Here is a 23,169-nt window from a genome sequence, read left to right as displayed (position 1 = left end):
AAAAAAGTTCAGCGGGGTTTTGTTTTACATACAGTAGAACCCTAGGGTTTATAACTCAATTTTAAAGAACACTTTATGCCAAGTAATATATGGAGAAATGTCTTAACCTGTTAAACATGAAAGTATTATGCAATCTTTTTTTTTTCTTTTTTTTGTAGTGATAAAATATGTTGACAAGCTTTTTAGTTCATAAAATGTTGTTTAAATTAAAAACTATATCCGTAAAATGATCCCATGATGGGAACCCCTAAAAGGTTTTATATATGAAGTGCCTGACCAAACCCTTTAAGTTTCTATATAGAACCTTTTCTTCTAAGACTGCTTACTGATATTGTAACTCATGTGCTGAAATCTGAGATCAACCACACACACACAAAATGTATGACTAATTACCATAAAGCCATCTGGTTATGTAGCAGGACAGACATTAATAAACAGAAATACCATGAATGACTTGATCTGTTTATTATCTTTTTTTTCCTCAACCTTTATGCTAGCACAAATATTGCACAAAATCTGTAAAATGTGCACAAAAATTATTACACAACATGATACAGCACTGCATCAGTTAATTTGCTAGTCATTAGGAAAATCTCAGTAATATTAACACGTTGGCATAATTTCAAAGAGGTCAGTAAGGCAACACAGTACAGATCATGCAAACAGAGTAGAGAGATTTACAGGAAACAACTATTCAAAAACAGAAAAAAATTGCACTCTGTGACCATATTATGGGCCTGTATATACTCCAAAATGTAAAAGTGCTTGTTTGAATTTTATTTGATAGAATTTGTTTCTTAAAATCTCATCATTTCACGTTTGCCTTTTTTGAATTCTTAAAGGAGTAGTTTACACAAAAATGAAAATATTGCCATTATTTACTCAAGATCATGTTACTCCGAACCAGTATGCTTGGTTTTTTTTGTCTTTTTTTTATCAAAAAAAACAAGCTTCTAAAAGGAGTAAGCACTAAAGGCAAGTAAATCATTTTTGGGTGAATTATTTCTTTAATACATCACTGATACACTTGTTGCTAATTTAATGTTCCTCAGAGTCCAGAGAATAATCTACTATTAAGTTCTGACTTTGTATATCGGTTTAAAAAATGACCTGTTATAATGCAAAGACTGAAGAGAATCTTAAAAGTTTGTCATCATGCTTAAACACATTACCTGAGTATTGTTGATTGTAAGACTCATTGAATACATTTGGTAAGGAAAATACTGAACGTATCACAATCTAAAGAGTCAAAGTTATATACAGTCATTATTGTCCTGCATTGTGACACAGCATTGCTTTTTGTAAGTTTCGTCATTCAAGAAACGTACAAAAAGAAGGAAGTAAAATTTGTGTTGCTGTCCAAAAAGAAGATCCTTGCCATTTTTCATGATTTTAAAAGACAGAAAACTGATCACCTTTACTTCTTCCTCAATCTAGCACATCCATTAAGCATTTATGAAACACAGACTCTAATTGGCATCTGTAGGACGGAATTCCTGAAAAGATACAGAATTCAGATTAAAAATGCTTAGATATTAACTTTAGCAAACAGGAATGACAAATACATCAGTCATTTTAACATGTTATTGTAACATATAAAATAGATTTAGCATCTCCACAGAAGCTTACCTGGGCTAATCTTGATCGCCGTGCCTCTTTCTGCTGATAGTAGGCAGAAATTATACAGTTCCGCCTGCAAATGTCCAAAAAATGTGTTATTTCAAAGTTCAGCCCTCTGTTCTTTTGTCAGTCATCCCACCTACATATCATTTGAGCTCTACTTGTGGAGTTGATTGGTGCTCTGGTGCCTGTACTGAGTAGACACTTGAATCTGAGAACAGCTGCTGCGTACATGGACATTGATTGCTCTGCAGCACAAGGGTATATATGTCATCCTTGCAGCTTTAATCTCATAATTATATACTGTACCATGTGTCACTATAGGCCTACATGAAATAGTACCATTCAGATCTGCTGAAGTTCAAACTAGGCATCAGAATGGGGAAGAAAGATGATTTAAGGGACTTTGAACATGACATTGGTTTTTGGTGCCAGAAGGGCTGGTCTGAGTATTTCCGAAACTGCTGATCTACTGGGATTTTCATACACAACAATCTCTAGGGTTTACAGAGAATTGTTCGAAAAAGAGAAAATATCCAGTGAGTGGCAGTTCTGTGGGCGAAAACGGAAGATTCGCATCATGGATATGACGTCGACAAATCTGCAGCAACTGCGTGATGATATCATGTCAATATGGACCAACATGTTTCCAGCAACTTGTTGAAAGGTTTGAGTCTGTCTTGAGGGCAAAAGTGGGTCCAACCGGGTTGTAGAAATTTGTACCGGTGAGTGTAAATCATAATAAATCAATAAATAAATTATAATAGCCTAATTATTTATTTTTAACAACAACAGTTTAAAAATGGAAGAAAGATTAAAAAGAACGCTAATCGAAAGCTTAGCTTATAGATCTCGTATAGAAACCGTTTAAAAGTTCTTAAAGATGTGCATGTTGCAGTCTGTGAAATTACACTTCTCACACATCATTGCTGACTGCAGTTCAATATTAACCAACCATACGTCATGGCAGTGTGAGGATGACAGCGCCAGCCTAACAGTCTGATGCCGGAAGTGGGCGGGGTAAAAGCATCTAAGGGGTGGAGATGGGTAGGTTTAGGGGTGGGTTTAGGGATCAGGGTGGAGATGGGTAGGTTTAGGGGTGGGTTTAGGGATCAGGGTGGAGATGGGTAGGTTTAGGGGTGGGTTTAGGGGTCAGGGGGTGGAGATGGGTAGGTTTAGGGGTGGGTTTAGGGATCAGGGTGGAGATGGGTAGGTTTAGGGGTGGGTTTAGGGGTCAGGGGGTGGAGATGGGTAGGTTTAGGTATGGTATATGTAAGGTGGATATGTATGGTATGCGGTTCCGGCATCAGACTGTTAGGCTGGCGCTGTCGTCCTCACACTGCTATGACGTATGGTTCTGCGGTTCTGCAGTGAGAAAGCATGATATAAAACACACACTCACTTGCTCTGAAGGCCGCCCCCTGGTGGAAGTCCAGGTATCACTGCTGAAGCCAGAACTGTCAGAACGGACAGCAGATCAGGCTCATCACCTCTTGCACTCAGCTCTTCAAATATCTCTGCCAAAGAAACATGCATGACAATGGTTAAATTCTGTAAGCAGACCACTAGAGGACCATTACATTTTATTCTAACCATTACATGAATCCACTATTTGAAAGGATTTTCATATGTGACATAAATCTTAAAAGCAACATAAAAAAAAGCCAGGTTTACTCGGATGATTTACCAGCTACTTTGGACTCCAGAAAGTCCTCCAGCTCAGCCTCCTGGTGCAGTGCTTCAGGTGACAGCTGGGGGGCGCCAGGGAAACAGACTAGAATGATGCTGATGTTATCAAGACTCCCCTGTTAGCAAACATACAAAGAGACATCCAAACAAAATAAATGGAAATGTAAGATGTGCAATTAATGTGTCCGCTATGCGATTTCATTGCTAAACCGAACAGCATTGTTTTCCTCTGATGTGTCTTTAGATAAGGCAGGCAGTAGCATGACGCTCACCAGTCTTGAGGCTTTTGTTTTAAGGACAACTTCCTCACGTTGACGATTAGGTTGATTGGAATTGGTGACGCTAATGCAGACCTTATCCTTCATTTCTTAGGGATGTTGTCGGTTGTCTATCCCTACATGGCAGACCGCTGGGCAGAATGCTGTAATCTCCTAACACCAAGGCTAAAAGTAGTTTATCCTATTGCAGCTTAGCAGCGGAATACAGCAGCCTCACTTTGAAATGGTGGATGAAAGCGCAGACCTGACAAAGCAGAGATCTGGCTCACTGCAGAGAGAAAGATGCTGACATTTTCAGGTCGGCACACATCCTTTTCAGCAGCCTAAAGGCCATTCTGTGTTTCTCTTATGTAATATAACAGCCTGGCTGAAGTCAGCTTATAGCCAACAGACTCCAGGCTTCATATTATAAAATATACTTCATGTTTACAATCCTAAAATACATTTTGGAAAATATATGTACAGTATATAAATTTAAATATTAAAATATTAAAAATGTCCAAACATTTGAGGAAATATAAGCAACATAAATCTTGTATATTATGTATATAAATAACTTGTATATAAATGATAAATTTGTATAATAAAATATATCTGAAAATATAGATAAAATATAGCGGCTTGTCTCTGAAACTTTGGAGAGCAGTTTGCATGTGGAATTGCATTTTTTGCAATACATCCATGGCAGTCAAACGCGAGAGTTGGTCTATGTATGTAAAGTTTTAGTGGTAAATCCAATGTAACAAAACGTGAATAAAGCAGTGAAGCTGCCATTTTCTCGCCCCTAGATCTCCTGCATGAGTGTGAGGAGAAATCAAACTTGAGGTTTGGACCACACAATCGAAATCAGTGAGAACTGCCTAAAAATCTTCTATTTATACTAACCTTATAGAGGCAGAGGTCGATGACCTGGGAGCAGACCTCTCTCAGGTCTGTGCAGACGCGCAGTCGGCTGTGTACGAAGGCACAGAGCTCTTCATTACTGACAGTGTCCCACACACCATCGCAGGCCAGAACCAGAAACTCATCTGCTGGTGAGCGCTCCACAGCCGACACTTCCGGCTCGGGCGAGACCATCTGTTCTGTGACCGGCCTCCACTCGGCTGTCTTGTAACTGAAGTCGCCCAATGCCCGAGAGACTGCCAGCGAGCCATTCACGCGCTGCAAAGTCACAGATCCTCCAGCGCTCTCTATCCTCTCCCTCTCACCAGGGCTGAAGGGCTTGTGGTCCTCTGTGGAGAAGGCAACCCGCCCCGCACGGCACAAGACGGCCCGAGAGTCCCCGCAGTTCACAAAGTAGATGTGGTGCGGGGTGATAGCAGTGGAAACGACAGTGGTCCCTCCACGTTCCCAACCCTCACGGCAGGCCATGGCATGGAGGTGCTTGTCCATGAGAAAAAAGCCCTCCTTGATGCCCTCAGTGACCCTTTCCACATCCGCATCTGCTCGGATCTTGCCTGAAAAGAAAAAGCTCATGTCACTAAATCACATAGACGAATCTAAAGGCTTCATTAGTAAAGATTGCAACAAGCAGCCATTATGTGACTTCTAATTGCTCCTACATTAGGAACATGTTGTCCACTAAAATGAACTTGTCAGATCATGGCTTAATTAAGTAATAATATTGATGTGGCTTTGGCTTTACAGTAGGTTTTAGAAATTAATCCAATCTGAGGAGATCCTCTCAGATCTATTCTAAAGAGATCAACAATATCACAGTATCATGTGATGTGATGATCAAATGGGAATTCTGTTTCTCAACAAAATCCTCCAAGTCGTTACGTTTGCTGTGCTCTCAAATAACAGATGATCTACTGTCATCACCATAAGCCAAAGAGATACAAGAAGTCCTTCCCTTTTTCTAGAACAGCTTGTCGCTCACCTGTGCCCAAGATGTGGTCCAGCAAGTTCCGAGAGCAGTGTTGGGCCACCGCGCTCCCTGCGTGTCCATCGAACACGGCGAAGAACCCCCAATGGGACAGTTCCCCTCCCAGCTGAGGGAAGCAGTTGTGGAAATCCTCCATGTGGGCCCTCCAACCCTGCATGCTGGCCAGGGCGTAGGTAAGTCCCCAGGAGGCACATCCCTCTTGCATGTGCTTGTCCAGAACCGGTCGATCTAAGTAGGGGCTAGGGATGACCCCTTCCTCCTCTCCTCCCTCTTCGCCTTCGGACAGCTCCCCCGCACCTCCCCCTCGCCCCCCCTTAAAAAAGGAGGTGACCCTTTTCTCTGTTTCCTTCACCAGCTGCCTTACAAAAGCAGGCATTTCCACGCTTCCTTTCCTGGATGTCCTCATGGTGTCTTTTTTTTCTGCACTCGTTTGAATCCGTTCACGGCCTCCACCCAGTGATGTTGCTCGCTGGCTTTGGTTTGGCTGTGTGCAGCCTTTCTGCTCAGGGCCTTCACAGCATTATCTCCCAAGAGGCTGATTCTGCACCTTCAGGCATCCTTGAATGATCCACTGTAGAACGGTTGATTTCCCCTTCTGTCACTCTACCCATTGCTAGACATTCTCACTATGATCTAATCTATCTGTAGGCATAGTTGCTCTTCCCAATTTGATCCACTTTTGTTGCCTTCCTCCTCTGTATGTCAGTGATATTCTCTCTCTCTAAGCTTTCTCTCTCTCTGAGCCTGTTATTTTCCTGTCATCACTCTGATTGGCTGAGCTATTTCTGTGTACCAATCATATCGCAGTGTCCTCCCTCTTGTTGTACACACCAACATGCAATCCTTTTGCACAGTGGCTCTCTTTTTCACATGTTCAGTGCCTCTCTCCCTCCCTCCCTCCGCCTCTCCTCTTGAACTCCCTCTGTTAATCATCTGTGCTGAACATTTGATAATTTTGGATTACCTAACATGCACAGATTAATGTGCATAACAGATTTTCACAGTAGCCCAGTTATAGAGAAAGACAGAGAGCGAGAGAGGGAGAGAGATAAAAAGAGAGCACACAGTAGCCTCTTTTTCAAAATGTTATGTGGGGTAGATTCAGCGATTCATATTAAAGAACATGGTTTGCCTTGAGCAGAATTCATGAATGGCATATTCAAACATGAACTTAGGAGACTCTTACAAGGGATGATTCGGACAGATTAGTGGATTATGTTAATTTAAAAATGCATTCATACACATTATTACATAACAGGCTATTTTTGTCTTTGTAACTCTTCTTGTGTGTCCATGGAATGGCGCAAATAAAAATATGTCATGAATAAATGTGTTTGACAGCAGAACGATCACTGCATCAGATGCTGGTAGTACTGAGTCATCTGCTGGGTCAAGTAACATGAAGGGGAAAAAAAAACAGAGGGATTTTTTAGGATTTTTAACACTTTTAAACAGAAAGCAGTAATGGCACAATAAAGAACTAATAAAAATAAAAATAATAATAGTAGTAGCGGTAGTATTGATTATTAGGGGTGTAACAATGTATCGTGTCACCATATATCGCAATACAAAAATGACAATGTATTGTGCATGTGTATGATTCATCCAAAATTACAATTTCTGTGAGAAATAAATTCAAGTTTAAGTGTCAGTACTACATTAAACTACATCAAACTAATGCAATTGGGGAATATTTGTGGGTCCTGATTATGCCAAATGTCTTATGTCACCAGTAAAAAGTGGCATATATCATTTTAAATATATCTAGCCAGTGACAGAGTGCAAGAATGTTCGTCTAAAATAATTCTGTATTTTCAGCTTCAGAATCATGAATATTTTTATTCTGGTGTCACCAGCACCAAGTCCAAGCCTATTTATTTCCACCCCCCAATGTAAAACCAAATTTAGCATTTTAATCAACAGTAAAAAGATGTGTTATCCTTTTACCATATGTCTTGGAGTATCGCAATAATATTGTGAGTTCAGTATCGTGATATGTATCGAATCGTGACGTGAGGTTATCGTTACACCCCTATTGATTATAAAGTAAATGTAATAATTATATATTATTGTATTAATATTTATATTATCATTTATTAAATCATTATCATAATACTATTATTAATATAAAAATGAATATAATTTAAAATAAATTAATATATAATATTAATATATAAAACTGTACACACACACAATCATCAGAATGATCTTCACACAACATCTTCAGTTGGGTGTTAAAGGCCAGCACTTTTGCTTGCATGTGAGAAGAAAAAAAGCACAGGACTCCCTGAACAATCCCTGAGTAATTTGCCCGTATCTAAGGTTATCCATTTCTCATGAGATGAAGACTTGTCTACACACAGACATATGCTGACGTCTCAGGTTCCTTAAGCTCAGAACCCCCCATGAGGGATCATAGCTGTGTATGTGTGTGTTTGTAAAGATGGAGTGTCCAAGTGGTTGAGATATTATTAGGTCAGACCAACCCCTTCCTGCTGACAACGCTAGGATGGCCAAAAAAAGCCCAGAGGGTTCGTGGAGTTCTGGGAGGAGAGGGGGTTTGGTGTGGAAGCAGCAGAAATGGCCAGCAAAGGTGAGAGTCTTCCGCAAAAACAGAACAGCACTGGGACTGAGGTCTCCTGAGCTATATTGTTTACTTGTGTAATGTGCTGGTATGCGAAGAGCAGGTTGTAACTGAGGAAAATGTGTGTGTGTGTGTGTGTGTGAGTGTGTGCGTGTGTTTGTGTGTGGGCGGGGGGATCAGATTGAAGTTGAGTGGTTTACACTAGAGGTATAGTAATACTGACTAGTCAGCACATCACACAGGACTTCTCATTGGGAATCTGATGGATGGACTGCTTTCAGGAGCGGACTGATGCATGACTCTAGGATTTTGAGGCAGAGGGAGAAAAGGAAACATTGATGTCTGAAAGAAGGAGGTGAGATCTTCTCTCAGTCTTATTTTGGCAGTGCTGGCATATACATCTCCCCGGAGAGATTCAATCTGACCCGGCCATGTTAGGCAGCAATAAAGAGGAGTGAATGCCTCGTGGAAGATTTTTTTTAGCAGAGAAGATTTCAGAGGGTTTGGATTGATCTCATAACGGCTCCTTCAGCTTTGCACCAGTGTGCGCCACGGCACAGATTTGCACCTGCGTTTGAAGGATAATCGGAATCAACAGCTGTTGGGGTCTATTGGCTTTACAGTGGAAAGGGCGTGAAAATGCACACTGCCATTAGCTGTTCCACTTGGGTTGTGTCCATGCACTCTCTCTGACACAAGGGCTTCTTGTCCGTTTATCTCATATGTTTGACTCAAAGAGCATTTGCTCTAATTTATTGCAGTGGTACAAAATAATCTGCAAATAAGTGATAGATGAGCTCATGGACAACTGGTGGACGATTCAGATTAGCCTGTTCATATGCAGACAAAATTGAATGCGTTTATAGACTTGGCGTGTTTGGCACAGCCTGGGGTGTATGATGTGATCAAGCTTGGCTGGACAATGACGTGATTTCATCAAGTGTTTCTGGTGGAGTCGGCCTTGATCACACGTCTGCTTGTCATAATAATCAATAATCAATGCTAAATGAAAATCTCTGACAGCCTTTTTCAAATTAAAAAACTAAATCTCAGCATTAAGGCCACTCCTTTATGTTTCTGTGAACTTTTTAATTCCACTTGTTCATTTCTGTCCTTTTGTGTTGTTTTCATATTCCACTGAGCCTTGTTTATCCTTTTATTGTGCTATTTGAGAGCTTTTCCACTGCTTCACGTTGCCTGAAATTCACCTCAAAGAAGACTGAGAATGTTTAGCCTTGATAGAGTATTTTAATATTATGTCTTTTGGATACTCAATAATGTACTCTACCCATCCCATTACTGGTAGATCACTCGTTTTACACAAACAAAGTTGGATACTTTGGTGGCTGAATGACATTATCACTACAATGATAATACTGGTAATGAACACGTTGCAATTTCAGTACATTAAATACATCCAGATCACAACTATTTTACTCTCAACAAATGTTGTGTTGACAGTAATACCACTCACTGCTAAAGCTTGCTGCTAGCTAATTAAAAAAAGGTTACAGATGTTTATGTGTTCACATATGGCATCAGTTTTTGCAATTTATATTTTCTCCCCTCTGTCAAACCTAAATTATCATTCATTACACATTAGGGAGAAAAAAAAAAGAGAGTGAACCCTTCTTGACAGAGATGATTCAGCTTCCTATATGATGTCACTTCCATTATTTGACATAGGCTGACATTAAAATTAAGGGACATAAGGAAACTAGTGCTTTATTTAACAATTAATCTATCATTTTCTTAACATATTTGGGGAATAAGATTACAGTCTATTTTAATTTTACAGAATTTTAGTCTTTTATCAAATTGAAATATAGGCCAATTTGCTTAAAAATGTCTTAATTCTCCAAAATAAGAGAAAAGAGAGATTTTCTTTAAAATGTTATCAATTATTCATTCTAAAGTGAATTCACTCAACTAAAGTTTGTGGAATCACTCAAAGAATGGATGAAAATCTGTAATATGATAGTCTGTTTTACAACACATTACCAGACACTGTGCAAACACGCACATCTGCATCCCTTTTTGGGGCCGACTTCAAAGCATGATCTTTGCATTTCTCCCTCAGTCGCTTTCCATCTTTCAGCCTGGCTATGCCTCTTTATATGTTTATTTCCCTGACGTTCCACACATTCATTTTTCTTGCCCTCTCTAGTGTTGGATCTGTTATACTGGCGAGATGTGGGGACCACCGGGCTGGTGTTTACTGGTTTGGTTGTGGGTTTGGCTTGTTTGTTCCAGCTCAGTGCCATCACGATCCTGTCCAACCTCGGTTTGGGCATTATGGCCTTCACGCTCCCTGTACGCTTCCTTTACAAAGCTTCGACACTTGTCCGCCTCAGCGATGGATCTCATCCCTTCCAGTGAGTATGCTGTAAAACAATAACAGGTTAAACAGCCATAACCCCAAATGTGTAACTGACACTGCTGTTTACTGTAGCTCTTAAGAGCAGATGGAATAGTAACAGAAGTCTCATGTCACTTCGTTCAAAAACAGATTCATTAAACAACAAAAAAGTCATTTAATCATTCACTCAAACAACACTGTTCACAAACACTGTTGCTGAATCCCAGTTCTCTTATGCACTATTACTGTTTTTGTGAAGTTTTTCATTTGCGTTTTTGGCGTACAGACGACAATGTTGTTAAAACGATCCCCGTTCACACGGATCCGCAAAAACAATTAAAAACGCTGTATTACGAATGACAGGCCAGCAGTTAGCGATGTCACTTTGTAAAGAAACACTACGCGCCTACAGACTGAACACGTAATAAGCATGCGCATGACGTCACCATTTTCACAAAGTTTACACTGTGGCGATAAGACTATCGTTTTCAAAGGTTGTATTTTCAGGCCCCCAAAACACTGTAGTCGTGTAAATGAACGGCCAAAACGCATCAAAAGTTTTCAGTTTTTAATTAAAAACAGTGATGTGTAAATAGCCCAGTTCTAATTTCGATTACTATTTAGGATGGATATAGTAGGCTACCTATTTAAATGTGAAATGGAATGCACCATTATGCATTTGACAACAAACCAAGTGACAGCTTTTTGTGTGTCATTGAATCATTCACTCAAACAATTCGTTAAAAAACACTGATTCATTGAGGAATGAAACTGTACTCTGTAGCGCCTACTGTGTGTTGCTTGAAGATGATGCATAGGAGTATTTTATGGAGAGATTTATTAAATTGTTTTTTTGCAGGGTTCCGGGGATTCAGCTTTGAATTTGTTTGAAAGTATTTTCATTGATGAAGGCAGAATACACATAATTGCTAATATTGTTGTCTTAAATGTAAACTGCTCAATATTAACTTCTTTAGCATATTAGAATTTAAAACTGCATAAAATAACAAATCGCAATAGTGGTGCTATGGAAAAAACACTCTTGTTTATGTGATTTTGCTTATAAAATTACAGACAACAACCACAGTCTGCCCTATTTGCAGGCTGTTTTGAATGGACGTGTTCACTCTGATACAGTCCATATCAAGTTGTTCATGGGTTAAAATGTTCATTCTTGAGATGCATAACAGCTGAGCAGATTTAAAACAAATATTGAGTGAATTGGCAGGAGCTTGACGGAGGGAAAAGCAACTCAAATAAATTGGGATTAATGCATGTAATCTTTCTCAGCTGGTCCACTTTTCTTTATTAAAAAGGTCATATTTGGATGAGGACCGCACGCTGACAGATGAGGACACAGTCCGCATGGCGGAACAAATCGTTTTGCTGATTGCTACGGCTGTCACCGAGTTAAAGAGGCTGTTCTTCATCGATAGCATCATGGACTCAGTGAAGGTCTCACACACATCTTAAATATCTCACCTCAGCTACACTGAGCAGTTTTTACGCTTTTACTGCAATTTATGACCTACTTTCACTACATCAGGGGATACTGCTGACTTACGTAATCAGTACTGATATTAAATATTACCATGCGCTTTCATTCCCAAAGGCAAAGGCGCTGGGAGAATAAGCATGTGAAAGTGAAGAAATTCATATTTGGAAAAAAGCTGAACTTTATTATTATATGAACAGAAGGTTCCTGTAGCTCCCCTGGTTCATTGCACTGTTAATCTCTTCAGATAAAACAAAGCATCTTGCAAATGAATAAATGTAAACCTAAAGTATAACCATTCAAAATGAAATATAATGCTTTTATCGGAATGACTGTATTTTATTTGTTTGTGTAGTTTGTTGTGTTCCTGTATTTGTTGACATATGTGGGGGTCCAAGCTAATGGTCTCACGCTGGTGATGACCGGTAAGGATATCCTGCTGAAATTTGTAATGTAAAGCAAATCATGACTGAAACTATTTTTTGAACTAATATTAGTCACTAAACCGCTGAATTCTAAACAACTGTGTTGATGTTACATGGCGTTAATGTAATCCTTTCACTTCTGAACAGGTGTGATATGTGCCTTCTCTCTGCCACTGTTATACAGACTTCAACAGGTAAGTGCATCAGTTGGATTTTATATATAGAGAGTAGACCTTTATTCAAAGGCTCTTTGTGGCATCAATGGTTCCATGAAGAACCTTTAAAATCCATAGAAACTTTCCATTCCACAAAAAGTTCTTTAGATTTTTAAAATGTTCTTCACACCATTGGCCCGTTCACACCAAGGACGATAACTAGTTCTAAAAATCATTCTCATTATTTAAGAATAGCAGAGTTCACACCACAGCTATAATGATAACGGCACAGAGAAACAATATCGTTGGAATCACTTTCAGAACGATTTTATTTAACTGATGAACAATAAAAACATTGACAGCCAATCAGAATCCATCCTACTATAACGAGCTCGAGCATTTAAAGTGACAGACAAGCACCCGCATAGAATAAACAAAGATATTGTCCACTACTGTGGACGCTAGGGCTGCACGATTAATCGCAATTTACATGTAATCGCACTTAAACCGATTTTGAAATCGCAAAGGCTGCGATTATTTTTTATGCGCAGCTTGTCATTGATGTACGGCTCTGTAAACGCTGCTCCATCTGAAAGCACTGTGAGTTTGAGTCACTTATAACGTGCATATGAAAAGCAATCTTTCAAAATATGAGAAGCATTTATGAACCTCTTGTCCAACAAAAGACAACATTTAATAACATCCTTTTACTCCAAACTCACTTCCTAACGACAGCTGAGCATCCTTCTGTGAGATGATGTGGTACACAGAATAAGGCAGTCGTGTGTTTATTAGTCATGTTTAATCAATCAAAGCGTTTCAATCTTCTGTTTATTCAGCTACAGCGATGATGCCCATAGGGATTTCCTGGAATGATGTGTGTTATCTACTTCTGCGGTGGGGCATATTTGGAGTGTCTGCGTGAGGCGCCCTCTGGTGTTCAGATGGAGCAGCATTTACTACGGATCAGCCGTGCTGCACTGACAAGCTGCGCATAAAATAATCGCAGCCTTTGCCAAATCGCTGCGGTTTCATTGCGATTAATTGTGCAGCCCTAGGACACTAATATAGACTGTAAAAAATTATAGAATTAATAAGTTATAACAACATATGTTTTTACATTGCATAACTCATCAAAATAAATTAAGCATAATTAATAAAAAAAATTAAGCAAGTTATAAGATTTAACAAATTTTTTAAGTCAGTTTAATGCAATTGAAATGACTTAAACATCTAAGTTGACTGTACTTAAAACTTTAAGGCAGCAACTTTTTTTTTTTACAGTGTAGTTCGTTCGTTGGTTCTTGGTGTGAACGGGCCTTAAGAAAAAAAGAAGTTATTCTATCTATAAGGACTGTTCACTGAAAGGTTTTTCGGAGAACCCAAAGGGTTCTTCTATGGCATTGCTGCAAAAACACCCTTTTGGAGCCATTATTTTTAAGAGTTTAGGTTAAAAAAAAGTGTTTAGAAACTGAATGTGTTAGGTAACAGCAGGAATTTACCATTGCCCTAATTTCCTAACCAGAAATGCACTTTTTATTAGATCTCACTAATTTATGCACATTGTTTCACACACCATTGGCTATTTCAAACTTGACACTTAAGTTTTATTTTCATTTTAACAGGGGAGGATTGACAAGATTGTTAAAGCAATCAAAAAACTTGTGGATAAAATCACCGAAATGTAAGTAAGAAAAAAAAAAAACTTAAATTTACATCTTTCCAAATATTTAATTTCTCCTTGCATAGAAACAAATGATGCTCAAAACACATTCAATATGACTTTAATGAACTAAAACAACCGTGGTTTATTTTCTTGAATTTATCATGTTCTCTGTGCCACTTCTTTTACACGTTTCTTTTCTAGAGTTGATCTTGTGGTTTCCCTGGCCAAACCTTCACCAGCCCAAGCACCTTCCCCTACCCCCACACCAAAAAGTAAACAGAAGACTAAATGAAGAGAAGGGAGAGAGAAATGTGGAGTACACTGAACAAAGAAAGTCTTACGTTGCAGCTGCGGGTCGGGGTTTGGGGGTTTGAACGAGCGCTATGTTTTACAGTACTTTTCTTACGGTGCTAGGATATTCTTCACCAGGTCTTCTCAAAAGAATTAAGCAAAAAGCTTCTTCAAGAAGCACACGTCAGTCAAGAGATGTACACCTATTGTATTCATTTATTTCATTCAAACTGTCTTTTATAACTAGTAACTGTATAAAGCTGTGTAATATTTATAATTCTTGGCTCATTTTGCCTGACAAGGCTTTTCTATTGATTTTCATAGAAACAGCTGAACCTAGTGACAGTTGCAGTATGTTTTTCTCCACTAGAGGGAACAATGTGACCACACAATCACAGCAGTTCTCAGTCAGAATAGCTTGTTACAGAAATTCATTTCAGATTCACAGATTGTTCTCATAATTTGGTTTTTAATTTAATACTGAATGTTACATGGCAATTCAAAACTAATTTATAAGTCACTATGAAACAAGTTGTTTTGCTTCCCTGTCATAGTACGTCTTTTGTGCAACACGACCCCCCAGTAAACGTGTTTTCAATGTTATTTGCCCTTTTTTGCATCTGACAACATACAAAAAAATCTCATCATATATTTTCGACCTGGCACTTGAATAAGCAACTGCTGAGGATGCAGCTGATTTGAGACGACTACGGAGAGTCCAAAGGAACAGCGATTTCAAAACATTCAATTATATACTGGTTGCAGATGACATTCTGATGCTGAACAGAAACAAATATAGGATGTCTTTTGATGTTCAAATACTTCCATGCTAGGATTTCCATAAACAAAATATGGTTATTGTCATCACAGACTTTTAAGAAATATCTGTACCATCCGTAAAATGACAACATTTATGGAGGGGACTGTTTAGGAAGCACGAGAAGAACATTTCGCACACTACGAGAAGACGAACCTCAATGTAAGGAAGAATACCAAATACTCATCTGTCGAGAAAAATTGCACTCAAAGGAAAATTTTGTATTCATTGCCGTTTTATATAACCTGCTTTCAGACTGACTTTACTTTAAATTGCCCCTGTGTGTCATATTTGTTAAATGGTAGGAGTGGGAAATCTCTAATTGAGGATATGAAGAAAATTGACATTTAGATGTTATTCACTTTATTAAGCTTTTCTAAATAGCGGTAGGCTATGTAATTAAATGCCCTGTCTGATTGAATGATGGCTGAATTGTCTGAATGACTCAATTTATAAGGACGATTTTTCGACAGGCTTTGAAGTTTTGTACTTGTACTTTGATTAGTACTTGACCTGTTGATATTTACTGGTGCCACCACATTAGAGATATATTCTATTGCAACAACTTTTATAGTTGATAATAAATATAAAATATTGTTTAATTTAGATTATTTTAGATGGAAATAAATATATTTACACACACACACACACACACACACACACACACACACACACACACACACACACACACACACACACACACACACACACACACACACACACACACACACACACACACACACACACACACACACACACACACACACACACACACACGTTTTCATGTTTTATGGGGTATATACAAACTGTATATTCTATTCCCTTACACTAACTCTACCCCTAAACATACCCATCACAGAAAACTTTCTGCATTTTTACATTTTCAAAAAACATCACTTAGTATGATTTATAAGCTGTTTTCCTCATGGGGACCAAAAATTGTCCCCACACGAACAAGGATTTCGGATATTGCCATCCATTATGCCACCCATAATGTAGGGTTTACCAGGCCACACACACACACACACACAAACACACACACACACACACACACGTTTTCATGTTTTATGGGGACTTTCCATAGACATAATGATTTTTATCCTAAACCTACCCATCACAGAAAACTTTCTGCATTTTTTAATTTTCTCAAAAAACATCACGTAGTATGATTTATAAGCTGTTTTCCTCATGGGGACCAAAAAATGTCCCCACACGAACAAGGATTTTGGATATCCATAATGCCAACCATAATGTAGGGTTTACCAGGCCACCCACACACACACACACACACACACACACACACGCACACACACACACACACAACATTTCTCTTTAAATGTTTTATGCACAGAAAAAGTTACAACAAATAATTGTTTTGGCTCTTAATTTTCAATAAATAGCTGGAAATTATTGCTCCATGACTGATTCACAAACAGCCTTTTACTGGAAAAAAATGAAATATATTCATTTTATAATATGAAATATAAAAACCAAAGAACTCCCGCACACTGTACTTGCAAAAACGTTTTTTTATTTATTTGACTTGACCTACCCACATGGTCTTTTTTTCCCACACACCTATCACCTGCAGGTGTGCGATGGTGTTTGCGTTCTGATAATATGAAATATGAAATATAATATGAAATTACTATAACTACAATAACTTTTCATCTGCAGCTAGATAACCTGATGACATAAATAAGCAGTTTTCATAACAGTGATGTGCATTGTTCTATAAAAGCACATGAATATGATCAACAAACATACAATGTAATGACAACGCAGAACACCCACGATACCTTTCACATCATCAAGCCGTTCTTATTGTTGAGCCATTTGTCAGTCTTTTTCATTTTTTCATTCTTCTTCCAACTAAACTTTTGGCTTAGCTAAGTGATGTATAATAAATGGAACAATAGGGAAAACACCAAATCTGAAGTTTGTAATTTAACACAACATTTGGCAAGCAATGTTCATACACAATCTTGCACATAATGTGTGTTAAGTTTAAAATGTCCCCCAAAATTTTAATTCCCATTCTTCACTAACAGGGTCCGATTCTTCACAACCCCCCCGATCATAAAGCAAATAAATAAGAAGGATAATAAGCTGTAATTTTGTCCGTGATGACATCCTCACAGATGATTCTGCCAGTATGTTTTGGGATTGTGGTTGTATAAAAGCGGCAAAGGGAAATACTATCTCGAGTACGTCAGCACGAATGAGCTCGACTTCTCGCACTTGACCAGAAACATCTGCAATGAAATGAAATAACTAAAGAGAAAATATCCCAAAATGCCTTAATGTGACATCAAATGAAGAATCAATTGACCATGCAATTCATCAGCAGCCATCAGACACAAACAACACAAGATTCCAGCTGCATCAGACACGGATTTGAGCCAATTAAATAATATATTCTCAACTGATACATGATCCCACAGCAGGATTTGCCCAGTGGCACTATGGGAAAGAAGCAGAACTAGTGCACTACAGCTGAGTGCAGGTCATTCTTACATGAGGCTGTCTGGCAAAGACGTGGTAATTGAGTTTTAGAGAAAGTGCTTTCACAGCAAGAACTGCGTCATGGAGAGATCATTGCAAGGTGAGTCACAGAAATCTCTCTTTATAGGTCAGAAAAGTCAGATTTGGACACATTTTTAGTGAATGACATAACTTTACTAATTCATTTCATAAAAAGAACAATCATTCATTGCTGGTTTAATATTATTGATTGTCTAAAAGGATCCTCGCTACAAATGTCTGTTCATTGATCATACGCTCCAATGTTTTTTTATTGATGTGCACTCTCTGCTGAGAGCTCTTGTACATTTACCCGCCTCACTTAGACACACAAATGTGAAACACAAATAGAGGTTCTCATAAAGTTCGCAAACTACTGACCCTTTTGACTTGTAATTTTATAGCGAGCCATTTCAATTAAGAGTTAAACTCTTTCTCTCAGTCTTTTTTTGCCTTTGTGAAAACCACTTGAATGATCTCATTCACTGAGGCAAAATGCCACAATGGCCCCAGATAATCACTAGGACAGACTAAGAGAGAATCCCTTTGTTCCTGAGAGAGGGAAATTATCCAAGGAAACTTCTGCGAGTGAGTCTGGATGGGTTGGATATCTGGACAAGAGGAAGAGGACAGGAGAAGGGAAACACAGGAATACAACCAACATGGATAGCTTAGGTTCACTAATGTTTTAATCATACTGCAGCTGTATGGGACAGCTGTTTTTCATCATTTTTATCATTCATAGTGTCTATATTTATAGAATTTTCTTTGGGTTTGATATCCTTTTCTTTGCACTGAAGGTCAAATGAAGCACTATCACAGATATGCAATCCAGATCACTGAGGAAGCTGTGAAAATAGTTTTAGAGAAAAACAGCTAGAGAGGCCTGTGCAGTGGCAACCTTCAGGGAATGGATGGACAAATGGAGAAATAGCAGGAAAGAGAGAGAGAGAGAGAGAGAGGGGGTGATGACGTATTGAGACATTGAGCAGAATCAATTGTTCACGTGACCATCCCCCTCTGTAGGGCACCTTGATCCCCCTGGTGTTAACAAAACACTTGCATACACATATTCTCCCTTATAACACCAGATGTATCCTCCACAATCTCTGTGTCCGAGCTTGAATTGCCTAGACATCCACTAATAAAGAAAAATGTAGGCTATTTTTGGGCTCCTATAAAAAAAAAAAAGAAAGAAAAGAAAAGAATAAAGAAAGCCTCTCTCTTCCAACGGCCAGACCGGAACCCAGAAAAAAACTCATAAATAATGATTAGAAAGGAAGAGAAGTTGGTTGAAACAGTCTCACAGTTTCAATCCAATAAGGGTAGTGCAGGGAAATCACAAGGGTGTCTGGGAAAGCAAGACATAGCGCAGTGGTACAGTAAAGCGCAACATTTTGTATTGATTCGTAAACAGCAAAGTCATAGCATGCTGCAGTGATTCTCGACAGATTTTGCTATAGGGTTTTCCTCACATGTTATATTGTGCTTTTCTATTTGTATAATACTTTTTTATGCTGCCACTCTTGTGATCCTGACTGTAGTATTTGTACCACATACTGTACATATCCATTTGTCTTGACCTTACATTGTGTTAAACAATAACCAGTGATATTTTTGTGAATATTGTTTTTACTACAGTATATATAACCATTGTGGTATGTTACGAATCTGTATCTTTAATTACACGTTGTCAACAGGACGTTAGTAATCTCAGTCAGTTAAGCGCACACGCACATTCTGTTCATGGAAGACTGTTCCCTGCAGGTCTGAAAAATGCCAAAGCTCAGTGCCCTTTCATGCACACTATCCATGCTACAGTATCTCTAAAATCGCTTCAGAGCAAAGTGTATCCCATCATTCATCATAGTGTGCCCGAAATTGTGAGATGTCGAAAAAATAACGTTACAATGTAAGTTTAATTAATTAGATAGGCTATTACATTTAATTGGGTAATAAAGCACGAAGTGTTGCATATTTTATTGGTGCAGAGATAAGTATGTGTATTTTGCAAAACATCTGCTTTTTATCACTTATTAGAAGTCATCTGTAACATAGGGACTACTGAACAGCTATTTAAGTATTAAAAATATAAATTTGTAAATAAAGTTATGATGTGTGTCCCATCAAGCAATTAAAAGTTCTACTCAGACTCTGGCGTTCTTCACACTTGAACCAAATACAATAGTAACGTAAGTGTAACATAATATGCTCATAAACTATATGATCTATATGATATGGCCCACTATATGATCATAAACACCACCCATCTTTGCACGCCCGTAAATACATGCATACCAACTCCTATTCCTTGAAACCACTAATGCCATGTAATGAGGAACGAGTGAGAGTTAACAGATGAAATAAGTAAAAAAATTTAATACAGTTGAACTATCCACAGTGATGAATCCTAAAACAAGCTATAAGCTGCATTGGCATAGCAATACCAGTGTTTCTCACAGGATGTTGGGTAAAACTGTGGTGGCTGGACCTCGGGTCCTCTAGGGGGGTTTGAGGGCATGCTCCCCCGTAAGAAAATGTTGTGCATTTTAATGTTAAATTCATCAATCTGGTGCACTTTGAGAGTTCAAAATTAAAAGCTCCAACCCATATTAAGTGTGATATTAACAAACCTCTTTAGTTACAGTGTCTATTAACATTACACCTACTACATAATAGGCTAATAGTTATAATATTAATCCAATGACAGTAATAGCCATATTTTGTAAAACAAATGCACTAAGAAATAAAGGAAACTTTCATAATTAGTTTTGTACCAATTTCTATACCTGAAAGAGATAAGCACATTATCTTTTATTTTGACGGAAACTGCATCAAGCTTTTATTTTGGCGGAAAACATGGTTTACAAACGCGTCTCATTAAATCTCTAGTAAATATGCAGATGTGGAAATAATGTTATGTTGTGGGTTCCTTCACTCATGACATAGCTTAAGTGTTTTAAAAGTAGTTCTGCTTACCGCGGGCTCTACACTTTGTCATCTCTCTCCTGATCCTCCTCACTATCATCATCTGCCACAGGAGCTGATGAAGGTCAGAACACATATATTTTGACACATTTTACAGTGTCTGCTTTAAGGGCCTGTTTCTCTGCACATTCCTCGCGTTTCTTCTCCATCTCGCTGACTATTTTGACAGATACACACCAGAGAATGTCTAATAGGAAGAGAATTGGCACTCTCTGCTTACTTCCGGTTTCTGGACTGGCTGCAGTAACACGTCTCTGTCCATGCGGGGGCGCTCGCAGGCGAGTGCAGAATGAATGGAGGTCTATGGCGAAAAACCCTCAAAATCCACTTTTCTCAGGATATAATTTTTTGTCTAGTAATTTGAATGTTGTATTCGAAAGGAGATGCAAAGAAATTACACATTGCTGGGTGTTAGATTTTTTAGAGCCACTTATTTGGTTTAAAAAGTCTTTTAAAATGTCAATGACGTCAGAATGCTGACGTCATTAGCAGAATGCTAGCGTGTTATGGGCAACAACAACTCAACCTGTAAGAAATCGAAAAGAAATAAGTACTCGTTCATTCAACTTTCGACCTATAACCCATGTTGAACTTGCAAAACCTACAATAAAATCTGAGATTTCTCAACGGCAATCGGGTGAAAGAGACACATTTAGCCGTCTAGCCCCATAGACTCCCATTCAGTCTGCACTCGCCCGAGATCACCTCCAGTGGAATTCTAATGGAACTGCAAACAAGATCGATACAATGGGGCTAATAGGAAGTGCCAAGGCTCTCCGTATACGGGCTCTGTACACACTGACACTTCTGCACGCTCGCTCACTCGTTTAATGTTGTGATTGGGCCAGCCCAGTGTCAATCAAGAAAAGAACCAATGGGCCGCTGATCTACGCGTTTCATGGGCTGGTTTGTCAGAAAAAAAAACTAACGCTTTTTTTGACCAATGCTTTACACCGGCACAAACCCAGGGCCAATTAAGCAAAACAAAGCAAAAGAATGGGCCGCCGATGTACAAATTTTATGGGCCGTTAAAAGAAAAAAGAATAATAATAAAAACGTATGAGTATGAGTATGAGATGTATCGGCCCAATCCAGCCCTGCATAAGAGTAATTTGCCTCATTGTTTGACTCATGACATTGTTGAAAACCTCTCTTTAGCCTACATAGCCAATACTGTACTGCGCTTTATTAATAACTCACTCACAGCCATAAGCAGAATTATTGTCTCTCCATTACTGCAGATTTATTGCCAAAAGACAACAGGCACTTACTGGTGACATGCTTTATAAACAGATGGTTTTCATCTAGACGTGAGATAAATGTGGCTGATTTTAAGTTCTGCTGCAGCTGGTTCCTCTTTATAATCTCTTTAGGAAGTTATGATGAACCACCACAGTGTCTGAATCCATAACCTTATCTATATAACCTACACAAACTATTACTTTCGTCTCATCCAGTTTGAAAGAAACAAATGTTGTAGTAGTTTATGCTAGAGATCCTTAAAGGGATAGTTCACTTTGAAATTAAATTTTGGTATGTTTTAGCTTACCTCAAGGGCATCCAAGATGTAGGTGTCTTTTTTTCCGCAGTAGTTTCAATTTTGATATTTTTAGGTCAAACTGTTCTTGTCTGTCAGTCATTTAATGCAGGTCTATGGTCACTGTCTCAAAGAGCATGCACAGAGTCCAAATTAAAACAATTCCCCGTCGTCCAAATTAAACAATTCCCCATCGTAAGTACACATTGATGGCCTAAGACACGAAACGAGCGGTTTGTGTGAAAAAACGAACAGTATTTATATCGTTTTTACCTCTTATACACAGCCACGTCCAAGTGATCTGATCTGACGTGTACGCAGACCTCCACCAAGGACAGCAAGTGTGTTCTTTCCTATCCAATACAAAGATTATATGAACAAGTCAACTCATGAATGATATTTTAAGAGCTGTTTTACAACAGAACTGAATTCTATTCGCATTGATTCTGTTATTTTCCTGTTTACCGTGAAGCCACTTTGAAACAATCTGTATTGTACAAAGCGCTACATAAATGAAGGTGACTTGACTATAACAAGAACATTAGCCTACAATGAACACAAATTAGAAAATCTAACTACAAACAATCCAGAGTTGAAGACAATTGATAATAATCCTACTCTCACTGTTACACTTCCTCACACCTGAAATCACTGATTGAGTGAATCTCCTGAACTTCTCCAATCTACAGTAGATCATTTCTAATCCATTGATGTTGTGACATCTGCTCTAACGTGGGCCGTTTCGTTGGATCCCGGGCTAGGCACTGGCTAATCAGATCCCTGCATTCTGCACAAATGTTAATAAGGAGAAAGCTGGTTAGTCATGTGACTTGGAATCTATGAAAACAGCATCT

At 38.6% G+C, this 23,169-nt stretch overlaps 2 protein-coding genes across 2 annotated transcripts; one reads left to right on the top strand and one right to left on the bottom strand.

Moving 5' to 3' along the window:
- Window positions 1–442: 442 nt before the first annotated feature.
- Window positions 443–6,243, bottom strand: ppm1nb (protein phosphatase, Mg2+/Mn2+ dependent, 1Nb (putative)). Its single transcript, XM_084387602.1, has 6 exons — window positions 5,470–6,243; window positions 4,473–5,044; window positions 3,308–3,425; window positions 3,023–3,137; window positions 1,630–1,693; window positions 443–1,496 (listed from the first exon to the last, which is right to left on the bottom strand). The coding sequence occupies exons 1-6, from the start codon at window positions 5,879–5,881 to the stop codon at window positions 1,470–1,472; spliced, it is 1,308 nt and encodes a 435-aa protein (XP_084243728.1). The 5' UTR covers window positions 5,882–6,243; the 3' UTR covers window positions 443–1,469.
- A 1,763-nt stretch (window positions 6,244–8,006) lies between these two features.
- rtn2b (reticulon 2b) lies at window positions 8,007–15,685 on the top strand. The gene is made up of 7 exons (XM_084386399.1): window positions 8,007–8,068; window positions 10,227–10,434; window positions 11,735–11,873; window positions 12,269–12,338; window positions 12,486–12,532; window positions 14,119–14,177; window positions 14,361–15,685. Exons 1-7 carry the CDS (start codon window positions 8,056–8,058, stop codon window positions 14,449–14,451), a joined length of 627 nt encoding a protein of 208 aa, XP_084242525.1. The 5' UTR covers window positions 8,007–8,055; the 3' UTR covers window positions 14,452–15,685.
- The last annotated feature ends 7,484 nt before the right edge of the window (window positions 15,686–23,169 follow it).

The sequence above is a fragment of the Rutilus rutilus genome (assembly GCF_951802725.1).
Source record: "Rutilus rutilus genome assembly, chromosome: 18".
Taxonomy (NCBI): Eukaryota; Metazoa; Chordata; class Actinopteri; order Cypriniformes; family Leuciscidae; genus Rutilus; species Rutilus rutilus.
This window is presented reverse-complemented; position numbering and strand designations above follow the sequence as displayed.

Excerpts from the sequence above, each read along its gene's own strand:
- ppm1nb (XM_084387602.1), bottom strand. The coding sequence starts at position 5,881 with ATGAGGACATCCAGGAAAGGAAGCGTGGAAATGCCTGCTTTTGTAAGG. Across the intron at positions 5,045-5,469 it reads GGACCACATCTTGGGCACAG|GCAAGATCCGAGCAGATGCG; the intron begins GTGAGCGACAAG and ends TTTTCTTTTCAG. Across the intron at positions 3,426-4,472 it reads TCGACCTCTGCCTCTATAAG|GGGAGTCTTGATAACATCAG; the intron begins GTTAGTATAAAT and ends GTTTGCTAACAG.
- rtn2b (XM_084386399.1), top strand. Across the intron at positions 11,874-12,268 it reads GCATCATGGACTCAGTGAAG|TTTGTTGTGTTCCTGTATTT; the intron begins GTCTCACACACA and ends TTGTTTGTGTAG. Across the intron at positions 12,339-12,485 it reads TCTCACGCTGGTGATGACCG|GTGTGATATGTGCCTTCTCT; the intron begins GTAAGGATATCC and ends ACTTCTGAACAG.